Source organism: Lycium barbarum, chromosome 4 (genome assembly GCF_019175385.1).
Source record: "Lycium barbarum isolate Lr01 chromosome 4, ASM1917538v2, whole genome shotgun sequence".
NCBI lineage: Eukaryota > Viridiplantae > Streptophyta > Magnoliopsida > Solanales > Solanaceae > Lycium > Lycium barbarum.
Genome location: NC_083340.1, coordinates 145824509 through 145841662, shown reverse-complemented (window position 1 = coordinate 145841662; position 17154 = coordinate 145824509). Strand labels below are relative to the sequence as shown.

General features: G+C 35.2%; 1 protein-coding gene across 5 annotated transcripts; it reads right to left on the bottom strand.

The window, feature by feature from the left end:
• Positions 1-4389: 4389 nt before the first annotated feature.
• LOC132636858 (splicing factor U2af large subunit B-like) lies at positions 4390-16204 on the bottom strand. 5 transcript variants are annotated; one of them, XM_060353903.1, is made up of 14 exons: positions 16056-16204; positions 14624-14775; positions 12906-13141; positions 12495-12749; positions 11563-11633; positions 10888-10967; positions 10764-10808; positions 7825-7884; positions 6563-6623; positions 6364-6476; positions 5631-6077; positions 5331-5466; positions 5133-5200; positions 4390-4842 (listed from the first exon to the last, which is right to left on the bottom strand). In XM_060353903.1, the coding sequence occupies exons 2-14, from the start codon at positions 14753-14755 to the stop codon at positions 4705-4707; spliced, it is 1842 nt and encodes a 613-aa protein (XP_060209886.1). In that variant the 5' UTR covers positions 14756-14775; positions 16056-16204; the 3' UTR covers positions 4390-4704. The 5 variants fall into 5 exon arrangements, with proteins under 5 accessions (XP_060209886.1, XP_060209887.1, XP_060209890.1 ...); XM_060353904.1 differs by having other exon boundaries at positions 10888-10958; XM_060353907.1 differs by lacking the exons at positions 11563-11633; positions 12495-12749; positions 12906-13141; positions 14624-14775; positions 16056-16204 and adding an exon at positions 11200-11311.
• Between the last annotated feature and the right edge of the window lie 950 nt (positions 16205-17154).

The following is a 17154-nucleotide window of genomic DNA, read 5'->3' as shown; positions in this document are numbered from 1 at the left end:
CTTCATAGACATAGTTCAGACAGTCAGATGTTGTTTTATGTTAGCCTTGTTGGCAGTCGTTCAGTTGTTTGGTTTAGTCATGTTGGCTACTTTCAGATATGTTCAGATTGTCTAAGTATTTCCGCATTATGATATTTCAGTCAGACGTTTAGTTAATCAGCATGTGTTAGTTTTATTTTATAAATTAGTTATGTGTTGGTATCACATGTTGATTCAGCCAGCCAGTTGGTTCGCTCGGTCACATGCAGTCAGGCACCGGGTGCCGTGTTACGTCCAGGCCCAGGTTCGGGGCGTGACAGGGGGGGTCTTTATGACCCTACCTACTTACCTTATTAAAAGAAAAATATTAATCTTCATCGGACATTTCACAGTCCGAATCCCACTTGGATCTAAATCTTGTGCTACCATGTATACCATATTCTACCCTATGGTAACGTATTTGCATCCGATTATTCTCTTCGCGAAAATGATTAAGAGCAAAATTAAACTCTTGTGGAGTTCCGCGAGGCATTGACATAGCACGTTTTTTTGGGCGTTTAAGCCCTATTGAAGCTAACTTTTGCTCCAGTGCTTCAGCCTCCCTAATACGTCAATTCCACTCCTCTCTCATGGTTTTATTGTATTCTTGATTGAATCTTTTGTTAGGGTTATTTGAGTAATGAAAATCATCATCATCTAGTTCGCATGTCCTACCCATTGCTTCAAATATTTTTGCTGGGGTAAAACATGTAATAGAATCAAGATTTCCAAATTGGTTGTAAAATGTCATGATAACTCGTTTTAAAGTGAATACTAGTTGTTTGTCAATCATGTTATATATAATACTGCATTTTTTGACCGTTTATTTGAATAAATTCATATTACGCAATGTTCTTGTGCGCAATAGGACATGATTTGACAACATATCATACATGTCAATTTCAGCTTTTTTATGACACCTAAAGGACCGATTGGACAACACAATGCTGCATTTTTGACCATTTATTTGAATTAAATTCATATTACGCAATGTTCTTGTGCGCAATAGGACATGATTTGACAACACATCATGCATGCCAATTTCAGCTTTTTTATGACACCTAAAGGACCGATTGGACAACACGATGTTGCATTTTTGACCGTTTATTTGAATTAAATTCATATTACGTAATGTTCTTGTGCGCAATAGGACATGATTTGACAACACATCATGCATGCCAATTTTAGCTTTTTTATGACACCTAAAGGACCGATTGGACAACACAATGCTGCATTTTTGATCGTTTATTTGAATTAAATTCGTATTACGCAATGTTCTTGTGCGCAATAGGACATGATTTGACAACAGATCATGCATGCCAATTTCTTGTGCGTAATTTGATGATGTATTTCGTTGCTAATGGAATGAAATATTTTTCAATTATTATGAACCTCTCGTATTGGATGAATTATTTTTAAATATTATATTTATTTTTGCACATTCAAAAAGTGCGGATTACATAATACAATAACAAAATAAAAAAGACATAAAAGAAAGAAAAAAAATTAATACAAAGCAGAGTAATTTTTTCTTTTCTATCTTTCTTGAACCAAAAAAGTATTTTCATAGCTTTGGGAATAAAACAAAAGAGATTAATTAAAACCCTATAAAATATGACATTTAAACCTAAATATAACAAGTTTTCAAACGTACTTTGGAGCACTTTACAACCCCTAAAACGACGATCCAAATGTATATGTATACTTGATGTAATGAGCCGATATTATTGTACACTAATAAAAATATTAAGTTCTATATAAAATATTTATATTCCGGTGTTTTGAAACGTGACTAATCTTCGATCAAAGTACGCAAAAAACCTTAATTTTTGAGTTTGATTTTCAAAGAGAAGAGAATTAATAAAGGTTGGGTCGGGGTTTTTAGGGAAGGGTTTCACGCACAGATTCTATGTGTGAAAGGGCCAGAATATAAATGTACACTTTGGCCTTTTTATGCACAGAATCTGTGCGTGAAGTCTAGTTTGGTTCTTTTTTTTTTTTTAATGGGTTAGTTTGGTTCCAAAAATTTTTTGGGTTATAAAAGTGTCGTGTCCTGATGAGTATGGCCCAAGATTCACAACTGGGGGTGTTCATGGTCCGGTTTGATTCGATTTTTGGTTAAAATTAAATCAAACCAATCAAGTCGGTGTTTTTAAATATTCAAACCAAACCAAATCATTATAGTATAAATTCTATAGGTTTTGGCTTTGTCGGTTTTGTTGGTTTGGTTCGGTTTTTGCGGGTTTTAAGGATGTATTTTATAATGCAAAATAATTGATACAAGTGAGGTAAAAAAAAATATTTTATGAATAATAGAGTTCCACAAAAGTATTGACATACGCATGAGACAATATCCATAACATCTTTGAACTGAGAGACGAAATCAGAGAGGAAATAATTGACCTCTTGAATCTACCTATATATTTATCGAGTGGGAAGCTCTTGGTTAGAAGTATCAAATCAAGTCTTTTGACTGAAGTGAATAACTTATTATTCATAATTGAAGATTGATATTAACAATTGAAAAACTAAGAAAAGTTTGAATTTGAAATGAAAAACTAAATGAGGAAAATTCCATTTTTACCTTGAGCACTTTTTTAAATTATTTTACCTTAAACATAAATGGGTTAGACTTTCTTCTTTAATTATTTGAGTATGTATTGAACTAGGAATGGAGTAAATTTTCTAAAAAGTCACTCATGTATTGAGAATTGCTTACAAATATCACTTTTGTTTCTTTTAGGACTAAAATATCACTCAACTATCAGTGTTTTCCTCAAAAATAAACTAAACGCACAAAACCATCATTTTCTCCTAGTTGGCATGCCATGTCACATAAAATTCTATTTTTTTAATAATAAATTTATTTAACTCAACCCAATTCAAACCCATTTAACCAACCAACTCATATCTTATACCCATTTAACCCAGTTAAAAAACATCAAAGAAGCATAACTTTTACATCTGTTTTCGGATATTTTGCATTTTGCACTCTTAATGTACACTCCTTTTATGATTTGCACCCTATCTTTTTTTTTCTTTTTTAATGGTATGCACCCTAAATTCTATATTTTCTTACACAACCATAAAAAAATTATTTTCTTTTTCTCTTTTCTGTGTATACCCTGTGTTGAATAATTAGTGGTTTATGTAGTATTACCGTCATGCATTCGTCGTTGAGTTAAAGCACGACAATTAGACTATTTATAGTCGACAAACATTGAGTAACCTATTTTCTCAATCTTAATTTTCAGCTTTTAATTATTAACATAAGTTGTCCTAGTCTGGCTATTCTCACTTAACTAATAAAAGGCAAACTTTGTTGTAAAGAGCTAATAGCCTTAGCTAAGGTACAAGGTATGGGATCAAGAATGGTCTCAAGTTAGCTCGTAATAGGACTGTCTGTACATAAGAGTAGGACCCTAAGTTGAATTTATGTCCAATGAATTGATCTGATCAAGCAAATGTAACATACCAAGTAGGTAAATTTCAAGTTTTATTTGGCAAAACAAGCTATACTTACTTCTTGGTAGTTGAGGGTAAAAATGGATTAGGGTGAAAATACTCCCTTTTATAATTTGCGCACTATTCCTTTTTTTTTTAATTATTTTTAAAAAAATACACTCTAATCTTCGTATTTTCTTACAAAACCATAAAAGATTTAATATTTTGTTTTATTATTTACAAGGGTAAAAATGGAAAAACAAGTCTTCTATTGTTTCCACTTTTTACCCTTGTAAATAATAAAAAAAAAATCTTTTATGGTTTTGTAAGAAAAAATTAGGTAGCATATCGTTTTAAAAAATAAAGCTAATCATAAAAGGAAGTATACTAAGGGTGCAAGATGCAAGAAAATTCAAAATCGGGTATAAAAGTTACGCTACTTGATATTTTTTAACCAGTTAAATGGGCATAAGACATGAGTTAATTGGTTAAATGGTTTGGCTTTAGTTGAGTTAAATAAATTTATTATTAAAAAATAGAATTTTATGTACATTACATGTCAACTAGGGAAGAAGGAGAAGTTTTGTGTGTATTGTGTATTTGAGAAAAATAGTGATAATTGAATGATATTTTAATCCTAAAGGAAAAATAATTTATATTTATAGGCAATTCTCAGACCTTTTGGGGAAATATAAATATATATAATATTTTAAATATGTATATATTCATTGGTTTGGTTCGGGTTCTATTGTGTGTAACACCAAATCAAACCAAATGTTATCAATTTTTTAAATTTTAAAACCAAATCAACTCAAACCGAGCCAGTTTTCAGTTTATTAAGTCGGTTTGACTCGATTTACCGATTCAGATTGATTTTTTGGTCTCATTTGAACAAGCCTAACACAACTAACTACTACCCCTATAAAATTGAGAGAACAATTTGTATTAGCCACAATAACTTATTGGTTCTAGATAAAGAAAACCCTGAAGGAAGGTTAAAGATATCTTTGACTGGCAAAATCTGCTTTCCTACTAGTTCTATTGATATCTACCACAATAGTTGGCCATCAAAGCAGCAGGCTACTCTTATACCTGGTTACATGAAATCCCCACACCGACCTAACGTTTCCGACGTTAATGACAGGAAACTAGAGTACAACTAAAGGAGAAGGCTACATTAGCTAGCTAATTAGTACAACACATCATTTTGGCTGAGTATTAAGGCCAGTCCAGAGAAGAAAACTAGCCCTCGTAATCCCCCTCCGAGAACTTGTTCTCTGCATAAAAGACAGCAACAACTGGGTTTCCTCCGAATTTTCTGCCACTCAACCCTTGTTGAGCTCTCGAAGAACTCTCCACGTCCGCATACTCCAAAAAGACCTGAAATAAGTAGCAAATTTGTATAACCAACAGCAAACATACTGAATAAACATAGGTCATTTAGAGGTGGTTCAAAAGTATCAATTTCAGTATTTACTAACTGTTAAAATATTATTAACAGTTACTGCTGACAAAACCAAGATGATTGCAGAACATGTATCCTAAGAATACTCGTATAATATTTATATTTGTGTAGAATACTCGTGCAAGGTTTACATCACTTTAGAAAGTATATTGGTGCATAATAAAATCCTGCAGAAAGCATCATACTGCATACTAAAATTACTGACCTTTCCAACCCCAGGTGTAGGTTCACCATCAGGCCTCGGGCGTGGGATGACTAAGTTCACTAAACTACCTGCAAATTGAAGGAAGAAAGTATGGACGTCACGTCAGAAGAAAGAGCTATCAAACATGAAGCTAGACTAGTTAAAAGGAAAGAAAAACATGACTAGCTTGATAGATCTGAAGTGACTGAATGTACACACCGAACTTCGCACACTCCGTTCTCATATCTTCCATTATATCTTCATAGTCTTCATCATCTTTGAGCTCATCCGGGCTAACCACATTTGTTAGGCATAAGACTTTCGTAGGAGGTCCACCAGGTTGTAGCATGAGTCTCTGCAAATCAGATGACAAAAACAAGCCAAATGGCCAATGATCAGTCACCATTGTCCGCTTAAGAAACAGTATAAGAATTTGACAGCCTATAATATATTGTCCAAAAGACCCAAGGAACGAATTAAAAAGCTCAACGAATTGAATAACAAAAGGATACACCTTACCTGCAGTGCTATTTGTTGCTGAGCATGCATTAATATACTCTCCTGCTCTGGCTTAGGCTGTAAAGTACCTTGACTTGCACGCCTGACAGTAAGAGTTTTATCACCCATCTTAATCCCATTAAGAGCTGCACAGGCAATATCTGTAACTGACACATCAGAGTAGACACAAAAGGCATAGCCTTTTGAGTTTCCAGTTTCTTTATCTTTGACCAGATTAAACCCCCGAAGAGGGCCAAAGGACTCCAGCAGTTCCCTAATCTGAGCTTCAGTGAAATAGTATGGCAGGCCTCCCACAAAAATACGGTCAGGACCTTCAAGCCCACCAGTGGATCCTGGTGATAATCCCACTGCAGCAAGGTTAAGGTTTGGATTTGGTTGACTCGGACCAAGAGATGCAGCCAGAGAGGGGTTATAGTCAGTCGGTCTTCTGACCTTAACTTGTGTTCCCTAAAGCCCCAAAGAGATGATATGAGCACAAATTTGAGTTTTCTCCAATGTGAACTAAATACAGTCCAAGGCCGAAAACAATTATTCCCAAAGCTAGTACTTATAAAACAAGTCCTACATATGCAAAAGAATTAACCACTATAGAGTAAAAGGAACAAGCAGAAGAAACAAGACCGCCAACATCATATATGCCTCAAACGAAGGTAAAGGGTGTAAAATCAGCTTTGCAGGTGATTCAGGAGCCTTCAGAATAAAAATTGATTCCCTAAACGAGTAGGAAGATTACCTCAAAGATAATGCCATCTAAGGCCATGGCATTGCTGGCCTCCTCCACAGATCTCATCTCAACGAAAGCAAACTTTTTCTCATGGTTTATATAAACATTAACGACAGCATCTCCTGGAAAACACAGTGAAAAATTAAAGCATCCAAGAATGGGTACTGCATAGTTGCTTACGACCTGAACAGAGTACCATGTAACTAACCTGGACCAGCAGTGTTTCCACCAATTGCCGACATAACATGATTGAAGTACGTAGCCACTGACTGCACAGTGATAAAATATTCAGTAGACAGATTATCTACAGCCCAAACAAGTGAAATGCCTCTCTAAAGGTTCCTGTGTTATGCAGGCAGAGGAAACAAGCTGAAATCCGACCTACCCATTCTACGATCTCATTTGTAAGTTCAAAATTTATTGAACAAGTTGTTTACAAGTTCTAGAGATTATTTCCCCTCTTTATAGAAAAAGAAAGTCACAAACCTTCAATATAAGAATAGATTAATGTTAGTAATTAGTCAAACTCTAATTTGAGGCATATAAAGTATATTTTCTACCATCTCTATTTTATTTCCTCACTAGTTTCCCGTCAAACAAATGTTTTCCTCTCGGGTAGCTAGTATATTCCTTGAATATATCTTCTATATAGTTTCTTTGCTTTCATACTCGGGGGTGCGGGCGTAATTGTTGGTGTTGATATTTTTTGGCCTTTTGTATTTGTTGTTTAACTTTATATTGATTGGCGAACTTTTTGGCACTGTAAAGATTCAATATTACTGCGGTAAATGACTTAAATGCAATCTCCCAAGGCATTAGAGATTCATTAATAGTTTAGAAAGCATCACTCACTTTTGTTTTCTAGGACAAAATCGAGAAGTTAATAAAGTGGCATTATAGATGCTTATCCCGCAAGGGTGGCTCAGTTGGTTGAGCATGGGGCTTTCATAATGGAGGTCCCAGGTTCAAAACCCCCTGTCTACGACAGCAGGTTCTGGGTTGAGCTCGTCACACGGGGCTTGCCTAGTGCGTGTTACCTCTTCTGTGTGGTTTGCGAGCTATTGCACAGGAGCTGGGTTTACCCTGTGCGCACCCGAAGGGTAGCGGCTGCGGATTCCCATGTCATAAAAAAAAAAGATGCTTATCCAGCGAATGCTTGAATCATGATATCAATTTTCACATGAATTCAAATTCATTACTTCAGTTGACAACTGAAGCAATTTCTCAATTAGGCACTGCTATCATTTGGGGAAATTGAGACAGGCAAGTCTAGCAAAAACTAGTTATGAAGAAGAAATAGACCTAAATGAGTTATGAAGAAGGGACGACCAATGAAGGAACACAAGTAAAACAGATATAAAAAACACCAGCATACTAATAAACAAGGATAACTCTTTGATATAGGGAGCCCAAGCTAACTATTAGTAAAATAATCAAAACATCTGAACTAGATAGGATGAAAAAGATTACCTGTTCATTTGCAGTCGGAGGAAGTCCACCAACGTAAACTCGCCTTGCATGTCTAGTTGCCTGATAAATAAGCATTCTCACGAAATCCGCCAAATGTTTTTTTTTTTTTTTTTAATTCCACAAATAAATTCGATACTAAATATTTCCTCAAGTCTATCAAAACTATCTTTCACCTCAAACTTTCGGCCAAATGTGAAATTTAGAAAGCATGATTGTTGCACCCTATTTTAAATGGAACTCTAACAAAGTTAAATAGAGTAAAAGAGTAATCACCTAGCATTTAAGGTATACTAGGGTACCTATAAATTATTGATATATGCAACTCAAAGTTTGTCTGCGAAAACAAGTGAGATTTTAGGTAAGGGTTCAAATACTAAAGGGGAGGGATTAGGCATTCCTTAGGATCCGCTAAAGCGCGGTTCCCGGTTGAATCTAATTTGATTATATGAGGGATTGTATAAAAAAGGTTAGATGGTATTTACAACTAATTTTTAAAAAAGTCCGTGCAAAAGAATAACTAACAAGAAGGGGATGTATTAAAAAGAAGATTCCAATGTACTGCGTCCAGGATCAGAATGAGCTTGCTGGCAGACCACTGCCGTCCCGTTCTTGAGTGAGCTGGAGCGCAGCCATAAGTATTTGTATAAGATACGTAAAACTAAACCCTTTTTTGTCCAATTCCATGAGCTCCCAAAAACCATGGGCTCAATATCATGGGCTCAGAGTCCATGGTATTGAGCACATGGTTTTGGGGAGCTCATGGGATTGAGCCTGTGATATTGGACAAAAGGGGGTGTAGTTTTGTGTATAAATAGAGAGGGGGTCTTCCATTTTCTTCAAGACTTGTACACCTGCATTTCTTTCCCTCTCTACATTTTTTGTTTCCACAATTTCTCTTTTCATCTTCACAAGAAGACTAGCACTTCCTTTTTGTCTTTATATTTTATTCATACATTTTTTTTTATGACAAGGGAGCCCGCAACCACTACTCTTCGGGTGCACAGGGTAAATCCCGCTCCTGTGCAATAACCCGCAAACCACACAGAAGAGATAACCCGCACTAGACAAGTGTCGTCTGACGAGCTCGATCCAGAAGGCAAATCCCATGCTGTCATAGGCACGGGGTTTCAAACCGAAGACCAGCATTATGGAAGCCCCCATCCTCAACTAGCCGAGCCCAGTGTTATCAAAGGCGCGCTTCAAGTGCGCTTAAGCCCTGAAGCGAGGCTCAAAACATGTTGAGCGCTTCGCCTCGCTTTATGTGCGCTTCAGTGTCGTCATCAAGGCTCTAAGACATACTTTTCCTTGCCAATGAGCTTCTCTTGATGAGGTGACACTAGATGATTGATATTTCACTTTATCTTAATATTTTTACAATTTCTTTGTCCATATATTTGTTATTCATGCTTATTATTATTAATCTTGGACTAAACATATATATATATATATATATGCATTTTTGCACCATTGCGCTTTTTTTCATTAAAGCCCACGCTTTATATGCGCTTCGCGCTTAAAGCCCCAGCTGACCTTAGAGTTTTTTTCGCGCTTTTCGCTTTTGATAACACTGGCTAAGCCACCCTTGCCTTTACATTTATTCATACATTGCCTTTTACATTCACTCATACATTGTCTTTATATTTATACATATACATTGTCTCTAAATTTTCTTTATATATATTGTCTCTATGCTTTCTTTACATTTGCATATATTTTCTATACCCTTGTATATATTTTTTTTTCTATATATATATATTGTCTCTACGCTTTCTTTACATTTGCATATATTTTTTATACCCTTGTATATATTTTCTTTACACTTGCAAGCATTTTTTTTTACCTTTTCGTCAATACCATCACGCTAAATGCCCATTTTTATCTCTAAACATGTGCTTGTAAACCGAGTTGAATTGAACATAGTACAATTCCAAAAAATATTAGGCTCTCTTTTATTTTTATTACATCACAATTTTTACATTGCTATATTTAAGCTAATTGATTTGTACAATAATTATTTGTTAACTAGTAACATCATTTTTTTAATCATAAATCAAATACTTTATTACAGTATACATCTCTTCAATTCACGTGGACGTAATTTTTTATACCCATTTATTTTGGTAACTTTCTCATGCTCTGCTTATTCTTTAACTAATTTTTTGTTAATCAAATATTTATTAAAGGATTATTTCTCGTCCCTCTAATCATTTTTTACATATTTTAGTTCAAAAAAAGCAATCACAAGTCCTTTTTTTAATTCATTTAAATTCAAATTCTTTGACGTTTAGTTGTTAATACATATTTCTTACACCGTTATTCAGCACATATTTTATTTATTTACCTCATTGCACATATCTTATACTCATATACTTTGTACTACATCCCATTCTTATTGATTATTATTTAGCACAAATTCTTTCTAAAATAAATTGTAAATACTAACATTTTTTACACAATTCCTCATTTAATCAAATTAGGTCCAACCAAGAACCGCGCTTTAGCGGATTCTAAAGGATGTCTAACCCCTTCCCTTTAGGATAATTTGAACCCGTGCCTAGAATCTCACTTGTTTTAGCAGAACATTTTTTGAGTTACATATATCAATAATTTATAGGTACCCTAGTATACCTTAAATACTACGTGGTGACTCTTTTACTCTATTTTAACTTGTTAGAGTCCCATAAGTTGTAATTTAGTTAACCTGTGTAAAATAGGGTGCAACAATGACATTTAACATTCTCCTTCAATTAGATAAGATGGAAGGAAGAAGATTCTGTCACATAACATCTAGAAAAGTCTAGTCAAACACTACAATACCATCCTTCAAGTGACCACTTTGAAATATCATAAATATTAATTAGAGCATCCAATTGAAGCAGACAGAGAGCTACTCATGGAACATCGACCAAAAGGTAAGTGGTTGAAGAGACAACTAATACCTGCTGGGTCATTGCCTGAACTGGCATAACAGGAATAGCTCCAAGCTGCCACAAACAAATATATGTTTAAAATCATTCAACAAATAAAGAACAAAATATTGTTGTTCCGACAAGGAGAAAATACCGGTCCAGATGCCAAAGGGAACATGTTAGGAAAAATTCCAGGAATAGCTGGGGCAGTGCCTGGGAGTTGACCTGCAGAAACTTCTCATAGAGATAAAAATGAGGACATTTCTTTGTTCATCAATGAGAAGGACCATTAGAAACACGTAGATCTGTTTTTTACTTTGGCTGATATAATTAGAACATTTTTTTTATGTTTCCTCAAATAATTCTTCAGTAAATACCACAAAAGTAATTCACAACATATTCAGGTATTCGAGATATTACTTGAAAGCTACCAAACAAAAAATCCCTGGTTGAAGATGAACGAGACCTTTTATTGTCTTCCTTGAACATAAAAGCTAGAGTGGTTGGCTCACGCCCATTGTCAGCACAGTGGGGCTACTAGCCCAACGTTGCCTTCTTAGAACATAAGACATGACATACTAGACAAAGAAACAACACCAAAGACAACAAAACCAAAAGTTTTTTCAGTTCCGGAGTTATTTCACCAAGTAAACAATTGAAATAGAATGTGAACAGTCGAGCAATTGAAATAAAATGTGAACAGTCAATCAAGCGACATACCAAAATGAAACCATGCATTTTGATAAGACCTTTCCACACTACAACCAAAGGAGAAAAAAAATAACAGTTACCAAAATATTGCCAATATAAAAATAAATCGGGTAAGTACCTGGGACAGCAGGAACACCAGGCAACAGAGCAGAAGTAGGAGGTGCCATGTCAAACCCACTGATCCTTTTGCTACAAGCATATCAGTATGAACAGTTAGGTAAATGCTAACACAAAACTTCAACTAAAATAACCAACAGTACTAACTCCCCCACCCACCCCCACCCCCAAAAAAAACAGTAGTACTATTGGAAAGAAATTAAATTTTCTCCACCCACACAATTAGTAGTGATATATCCATGATTTCCACTCCCAATGGAGTCTTTTTCAACTCATCTAAACAACTAAGTTTAGACTCATATTTTAAAAGTTGGGGTCTGAGCCAGCTTGGTGCACCTCCATTATTCCAGGTACCTACATTCTTCCGCTGCTACGATGCTAAGTATGTTTACCATGCTTAAACAGATCGACAAAAAAATTCTAGTTTTTTTTTTTTTTTTTCATATCCATTGAGATTTGAAGTCCCGTTTCATAAAACTGATCATCTATCAGAAGAGTGAGGATATTTTCGCTCAATCTGCTGGGAGAAAAGATCAACGCCAATGAATGAACTAACATTAGCTGCATCAATCTGATTTTCTATGGCAACCAGAATTACACTCATAACTGAAATCACACAAAGCCCAGATTAACAACTACTATTATGTCTCAATCTCAAATAAGTTGGGGTCGATAATATGAACCTTCAATAACCATGTTCCTCCTTGGCAGCTTAAGAAATAATTATCATTTTTAATAATAATAATAGAACCATCGGAAACTATCTCGTCTCCATTACAAAAAGGAAAAAAGGGTTCTAGAAATCTCCACTTCTATGTCACATTCCTAGACATAACCAAAGAAAAAAGAGTACCATCAGTCTATGCAATAGAGAGCAATCACCCCCTAACGGACTACCACTTATCAGTTTTTCATGGACAGCAGAGAAATTACCTTTTGGAGCGTGAACGAGACCGAGATCGAGAACGCGATCTTGATCTATGACTAGATCTTCCTCTTGAGTGAGATCTATGTCCATGCCTTTCCTCTCGATCTCTGTCATAGGATTTCGACCTGTGTCTATCCCTTTCCTCTCTATCCTTGTCGTATGATTTGGACCTGTGTCTATGCCCTTCCTCTCGCTCTCTCTCATAAGATTTTGACCTATGTCTGTGCCTCTCGTCTCTATCTCTATCATAATCTTTCTGCCTGCACCAACAAATAAATCACGCAGATATGAATACATTATGCATGACTTGTCCCCAACCAGAAAGCAAGCGAAAAGCCCAAGTGCAAAACACTGAAAATGTGATGGCACATATATCAGCGCTTCTACCACAAGTAATTAAAATGGGTAATGATTACCAGTATTCCCGGCTCTCAGCACCGTCATCAGAAACGTTACCATCACCATCTCTATCTCTAGTTCTACGCCTCTCGCTTCGATCTCTGTGGTGACGATCGCGATCTTTTTCCCGATCCCGATCCCGGTCCCTTTCCTTCTCTTTGCTCCTATCTCTATCCTTATCACGTCCTTTGTCCCTCTCCCTATCCCTGCTTCTTGAAGACTCCCTTTTGCCCTCATAATCACGGGAGCTGTGCTGAAAGATGTAAAATCATTGGAAATGTTTATTTATCAAAAGAAGAAACAATAAAGGGCGGACCAAGTAACAAACAGATGTTAGAACAATGAAAAGCATATTTTTTGTTTTTTAAGAATGCTCAAACACAGATCTAAATAACCTGAAAAGCATAATTTTGTAGTATCCAACTACACAACTCTGATTTATTTCCCAGGAAATCAAAAATAATAACTCCACTCAAAAGAACAACCATAAAGGAAAAACTAAATATGTGAAAATGACATTCTAGTGAATCCAATGTTACACTAAAATCATAAGGAACCTGCTATAACTGACCTATATAAAGCCTAATTTGCAGAATGAAAAACTAAAACCCCATTTCCTTACATTTGCACTGCAAAGTATTCATTTCCATGATAAGCTGTTCTCCTAAGGATGAAAACCATCAACCAACAATCATGTACACCACTAGTCCAACATAAGATTAACAAAACTTAACAGGTTTTAGATTACCCACAAATGCCAAGCCGATTCATCTCATGTCACTTACATCGTGATCCTAAACACATCAATTTTCTCTCATGTTTAGTATGATCTTGACCATAGACAGAGCAAGTGCCATTTCGAAGCTCCGCATAGTCAGACTTAATTTTGAAAAGAGATATTACACCACAAAGTCATCAGAAGGTAGAATACTAAACAGTTAATCACATGCTAATGATAATCTTCTATCCAATTGTTTCTTCCTTCATAAATATGAAGAAGCTTAAAAAAAGCTAAGTTGCTCGGACTCAGGTGCGGATCTAGAGGTCGGATCCTTCATGATCTAAATTTTAAGATTCGGGGATACAGATCCAGGTATGGATACGGGTGCGGGGATTATAAAACCCAAAGTATGAGATACTATGTGGAAAACTTGAGGAGAAAATATTGATCAAGAGGAGAATCCCAGAATGATATATATATATATATATATAGTATTTCATAATGTTCGTAGATTTCAAGGAATATTATTTAACAAGAGTTCTAATTATACACTCGTTGAGTTTTAATTTCTACTCGTCTTGTGTTTTATGCCAAGTGAAATGTCCATAGAGGGAAAGGCATGAGCAAGATAAGAGACAAAATTTTGCGTGTTTCTATAGAGCAATTTTTGCATAGATCAATTTTTGCATGTCCACAGGAGTATATTTCGCAATTGTTAAGAGTCTTTATAGAGCAATTTTTGCATAGATTAGTTTGCTTACAATCTCTGTAATTATGGCTTCACAGCCCTTTTGGATTTAATACAAAATGTTACCTTCTCAAAAAAAAAAATATATATATATATATAGAGAGAGAGAGAGAAACAGTGCCAGACAATGTTCTACTTCATTACTAATGGATTGTAGTAACATTTAACAGTTACAAAAATTTCATCATTGCCTAGATGTTGATCTTCTACTCCTTAAATACATATAGAATATGGTTAAAAAGAAATTGTCAAAAGCTTCAACACACCTTAGAGCTTGATCTTCTCTTCCTCGAGTCGTGTTCTTCTTCTCTGTTATCCACACCAGCTATTTCGTTCTCATTCTCGCCACCAATATGACTAGGAGTGAGCTGAGATCGCCCATTTTCACTGGAATCCATAGATGATCTAGAGTAAAAACCTGACATTAAGCTAAAAAGTGTTAGTACCACAAAAAACACCTGCTAAAACACACGAGAATTGTTTTTAAAAAGCGAGAAAAAAAGCACTTCAATGATGATGCGTTCATCACTTCTAAGTTCTATCCTGATAATTCATTATTCAGTTGGTGCGAATTCCTAAGATACGATACATTATATCAAGACAAAACTTGAGAAAAACATTTCTCTAAGAAAAACATGTGAAAATCAATAAATTTCCACTGATTAATTAAGCTAAAATGTGTTAATAGTTAGTACCACAAACTTACCTAAGACCTGCTAAAAAACACCTAAGAATTATTTAATTAAAAAATCGAGAAAAAAGCACTGCAATGATGATGCGTTCATCACTTCTCAGTTATATCCGGATAATATTCACAATTCAGACATTATATTATCAACGCAAAACTTGAGTAGCATTTCTCTTAGAAAAACATGTAAAAATCGACAAATTTCCACTGATTATATAGTTCTACTCTCACAATTTATAGAACAGCACATCATATGTGTATGTGTGAGTGAATATGTACAGAGAGCGGGAGATAATACGGAGATATAGAGATTTCACAATTCAGTTAGCGCGAATTACTAGGATACAATACATTATATCAAAACAAAACTTGAAGAATAACATTTCTCTTAGAAAAACATGAAGAAATCGATGAAATTTCCACTAATTATATAGCTACCCTCTCACAATTCATAGAACACAACATCATGTGTATATGTACGTGCAAATATACATTCATCACTTCTAAGTTCTATCCTGATAATTCATAATTCAGTTAATGCGTTCGAGGCAAAACTTGAGAATCACGTTTCTCTCTGAAAAAATTCGTAAATTTCGATAAATTTCCACTGACAATATAGTTACACTTTTACGAGTCATAGAACAGAACATCATGTACGCGCATATAGAAAAAGAGCTAATACATATATAGAGAGAGAGAAAAAGAGCTAATTCATAATTCATTTGGTGCGAATTCCTAGGATACGATACATTATAACAAGGCAAAACTTGAGAATAATATTTCTCTTATAAAAACATGTAAAATTCAATAAATTTATAGTTACACTCTGACAAGTCATAAAACAGAACATCATTGTGTATATGTACGTTCATATATATAGAGAAAAGAGCTAATTCATAATTCATTCGGTGCTACTTCCTATAAGACGATACATTAAGTCAAAACAAAAATTGAGAATCACATTTCTCTTAGAAAACATGTAAAAATGGATATACGGATTGAAGTATTACGGTAAGGTGAACCAGAAAACTGCTCGGTGATCGGTTACACTGCTAGGGTTTGTGAATTGTGTAAGGGGAAAATAAAGTTAGTGCAAAGAAAGGAACAAAAATTAAACAATTCTATTGTGGTTCTAGAAACTACGGCTTTTTATAACATGGGCCATTAAGCTGTGTAAATGGGTCTTGAAATTGGGAACTAACTAGAATGTTGGGGTTGCCATTATTTGCTTTTGGGTCATTTGCACTTTTGGCCCTATTTTGTGTTGGTATTTAATTTTTGCTCTTCAAATGGACTGGTCTTTAATTTTTTTTCCTTCAAATCAAACTTATGCCTGGATAGACATAGGTTAAAGTTATGTCCGCATCCTAAAGAACTTATGTCTTACTAGGCATAGGTTAGAACTTTTTTTTTTTTTGCGCGAAATATTCTTCAAAGGCAGCCCGGTGTACTAAGCTCCCGTTATGCGTGGGATCCGGGAAGGGTCGGACCACAAGGATCTATTATACGCAGTCTTACCTTGCATTTCTTCAAAGGCACTGGTCTTTAATTTTTGTCCCTCAAATTGTTGGTCTTTAATTTTAGCCCTTCGCCTAAAAATCTATGGGTTCCGGATTCAAACCCCTGCTAGCCAAAAATTAAAAAAAAAAACGCAAGGCAGAGTTTTGGATTCAAACTCTACCCTTATAAGGCAGAGTTTGGGCAAAAGCTTGCCTTAAGGCCTAACTTTTGCCTGAATAGGCCTAATTTTGGGTAAAAGCTTGTCTTAAAGGCCTTAAGGCAAACCTCTGCCTTTAAAACCTGACTTTTGCCTTAATAGGCCTAATTTTGCTACAAACCTCTGCCTTGCGATTTTTTTTTTACTGTGTCGGGGTTTGAACTCAGAATCTCGGGATATTAGGCGAAGGACAAAAATTAAAGACCAACAATTTGAGGAGTAAAAATTAAAGACCAGTGCCTTTTAAGGACAATCATGCAAATGAGCCTTTAGATTTTGGAGGACAAAAATTAAAGACCAACCCATTTGAAGGCCACACGTTAAAGACCAGTCCATTTGAGGGAAAACCGTGCAATTACTTCTTTGCTTTTGGCTGCCAAAGGAGCATGCAG

Coding starts and splice junctions, on each gene's coding strand:
- LOC132636858 (XM_060353903.1), bottom strand. CDS start 14,755: ATGGATTCCAGTGAAAATGGGCGATCTCAGCTCACTCCTAGTCATATT. Junction 6,624..7,824: donor CTCCGACTGCAAATGAACAG/GTAATCTTTTTC, acceptor ATCACTGTGCAG/TCAGTGGCTACGTACTTCAA. Junction 5,201..5,330: donor AACGGAGTGTGCGAAGTTCG/GTGTGTACATTC, acceptor TTCAATTTGCAG/GTAGTTTAGTGAACTTAGTC.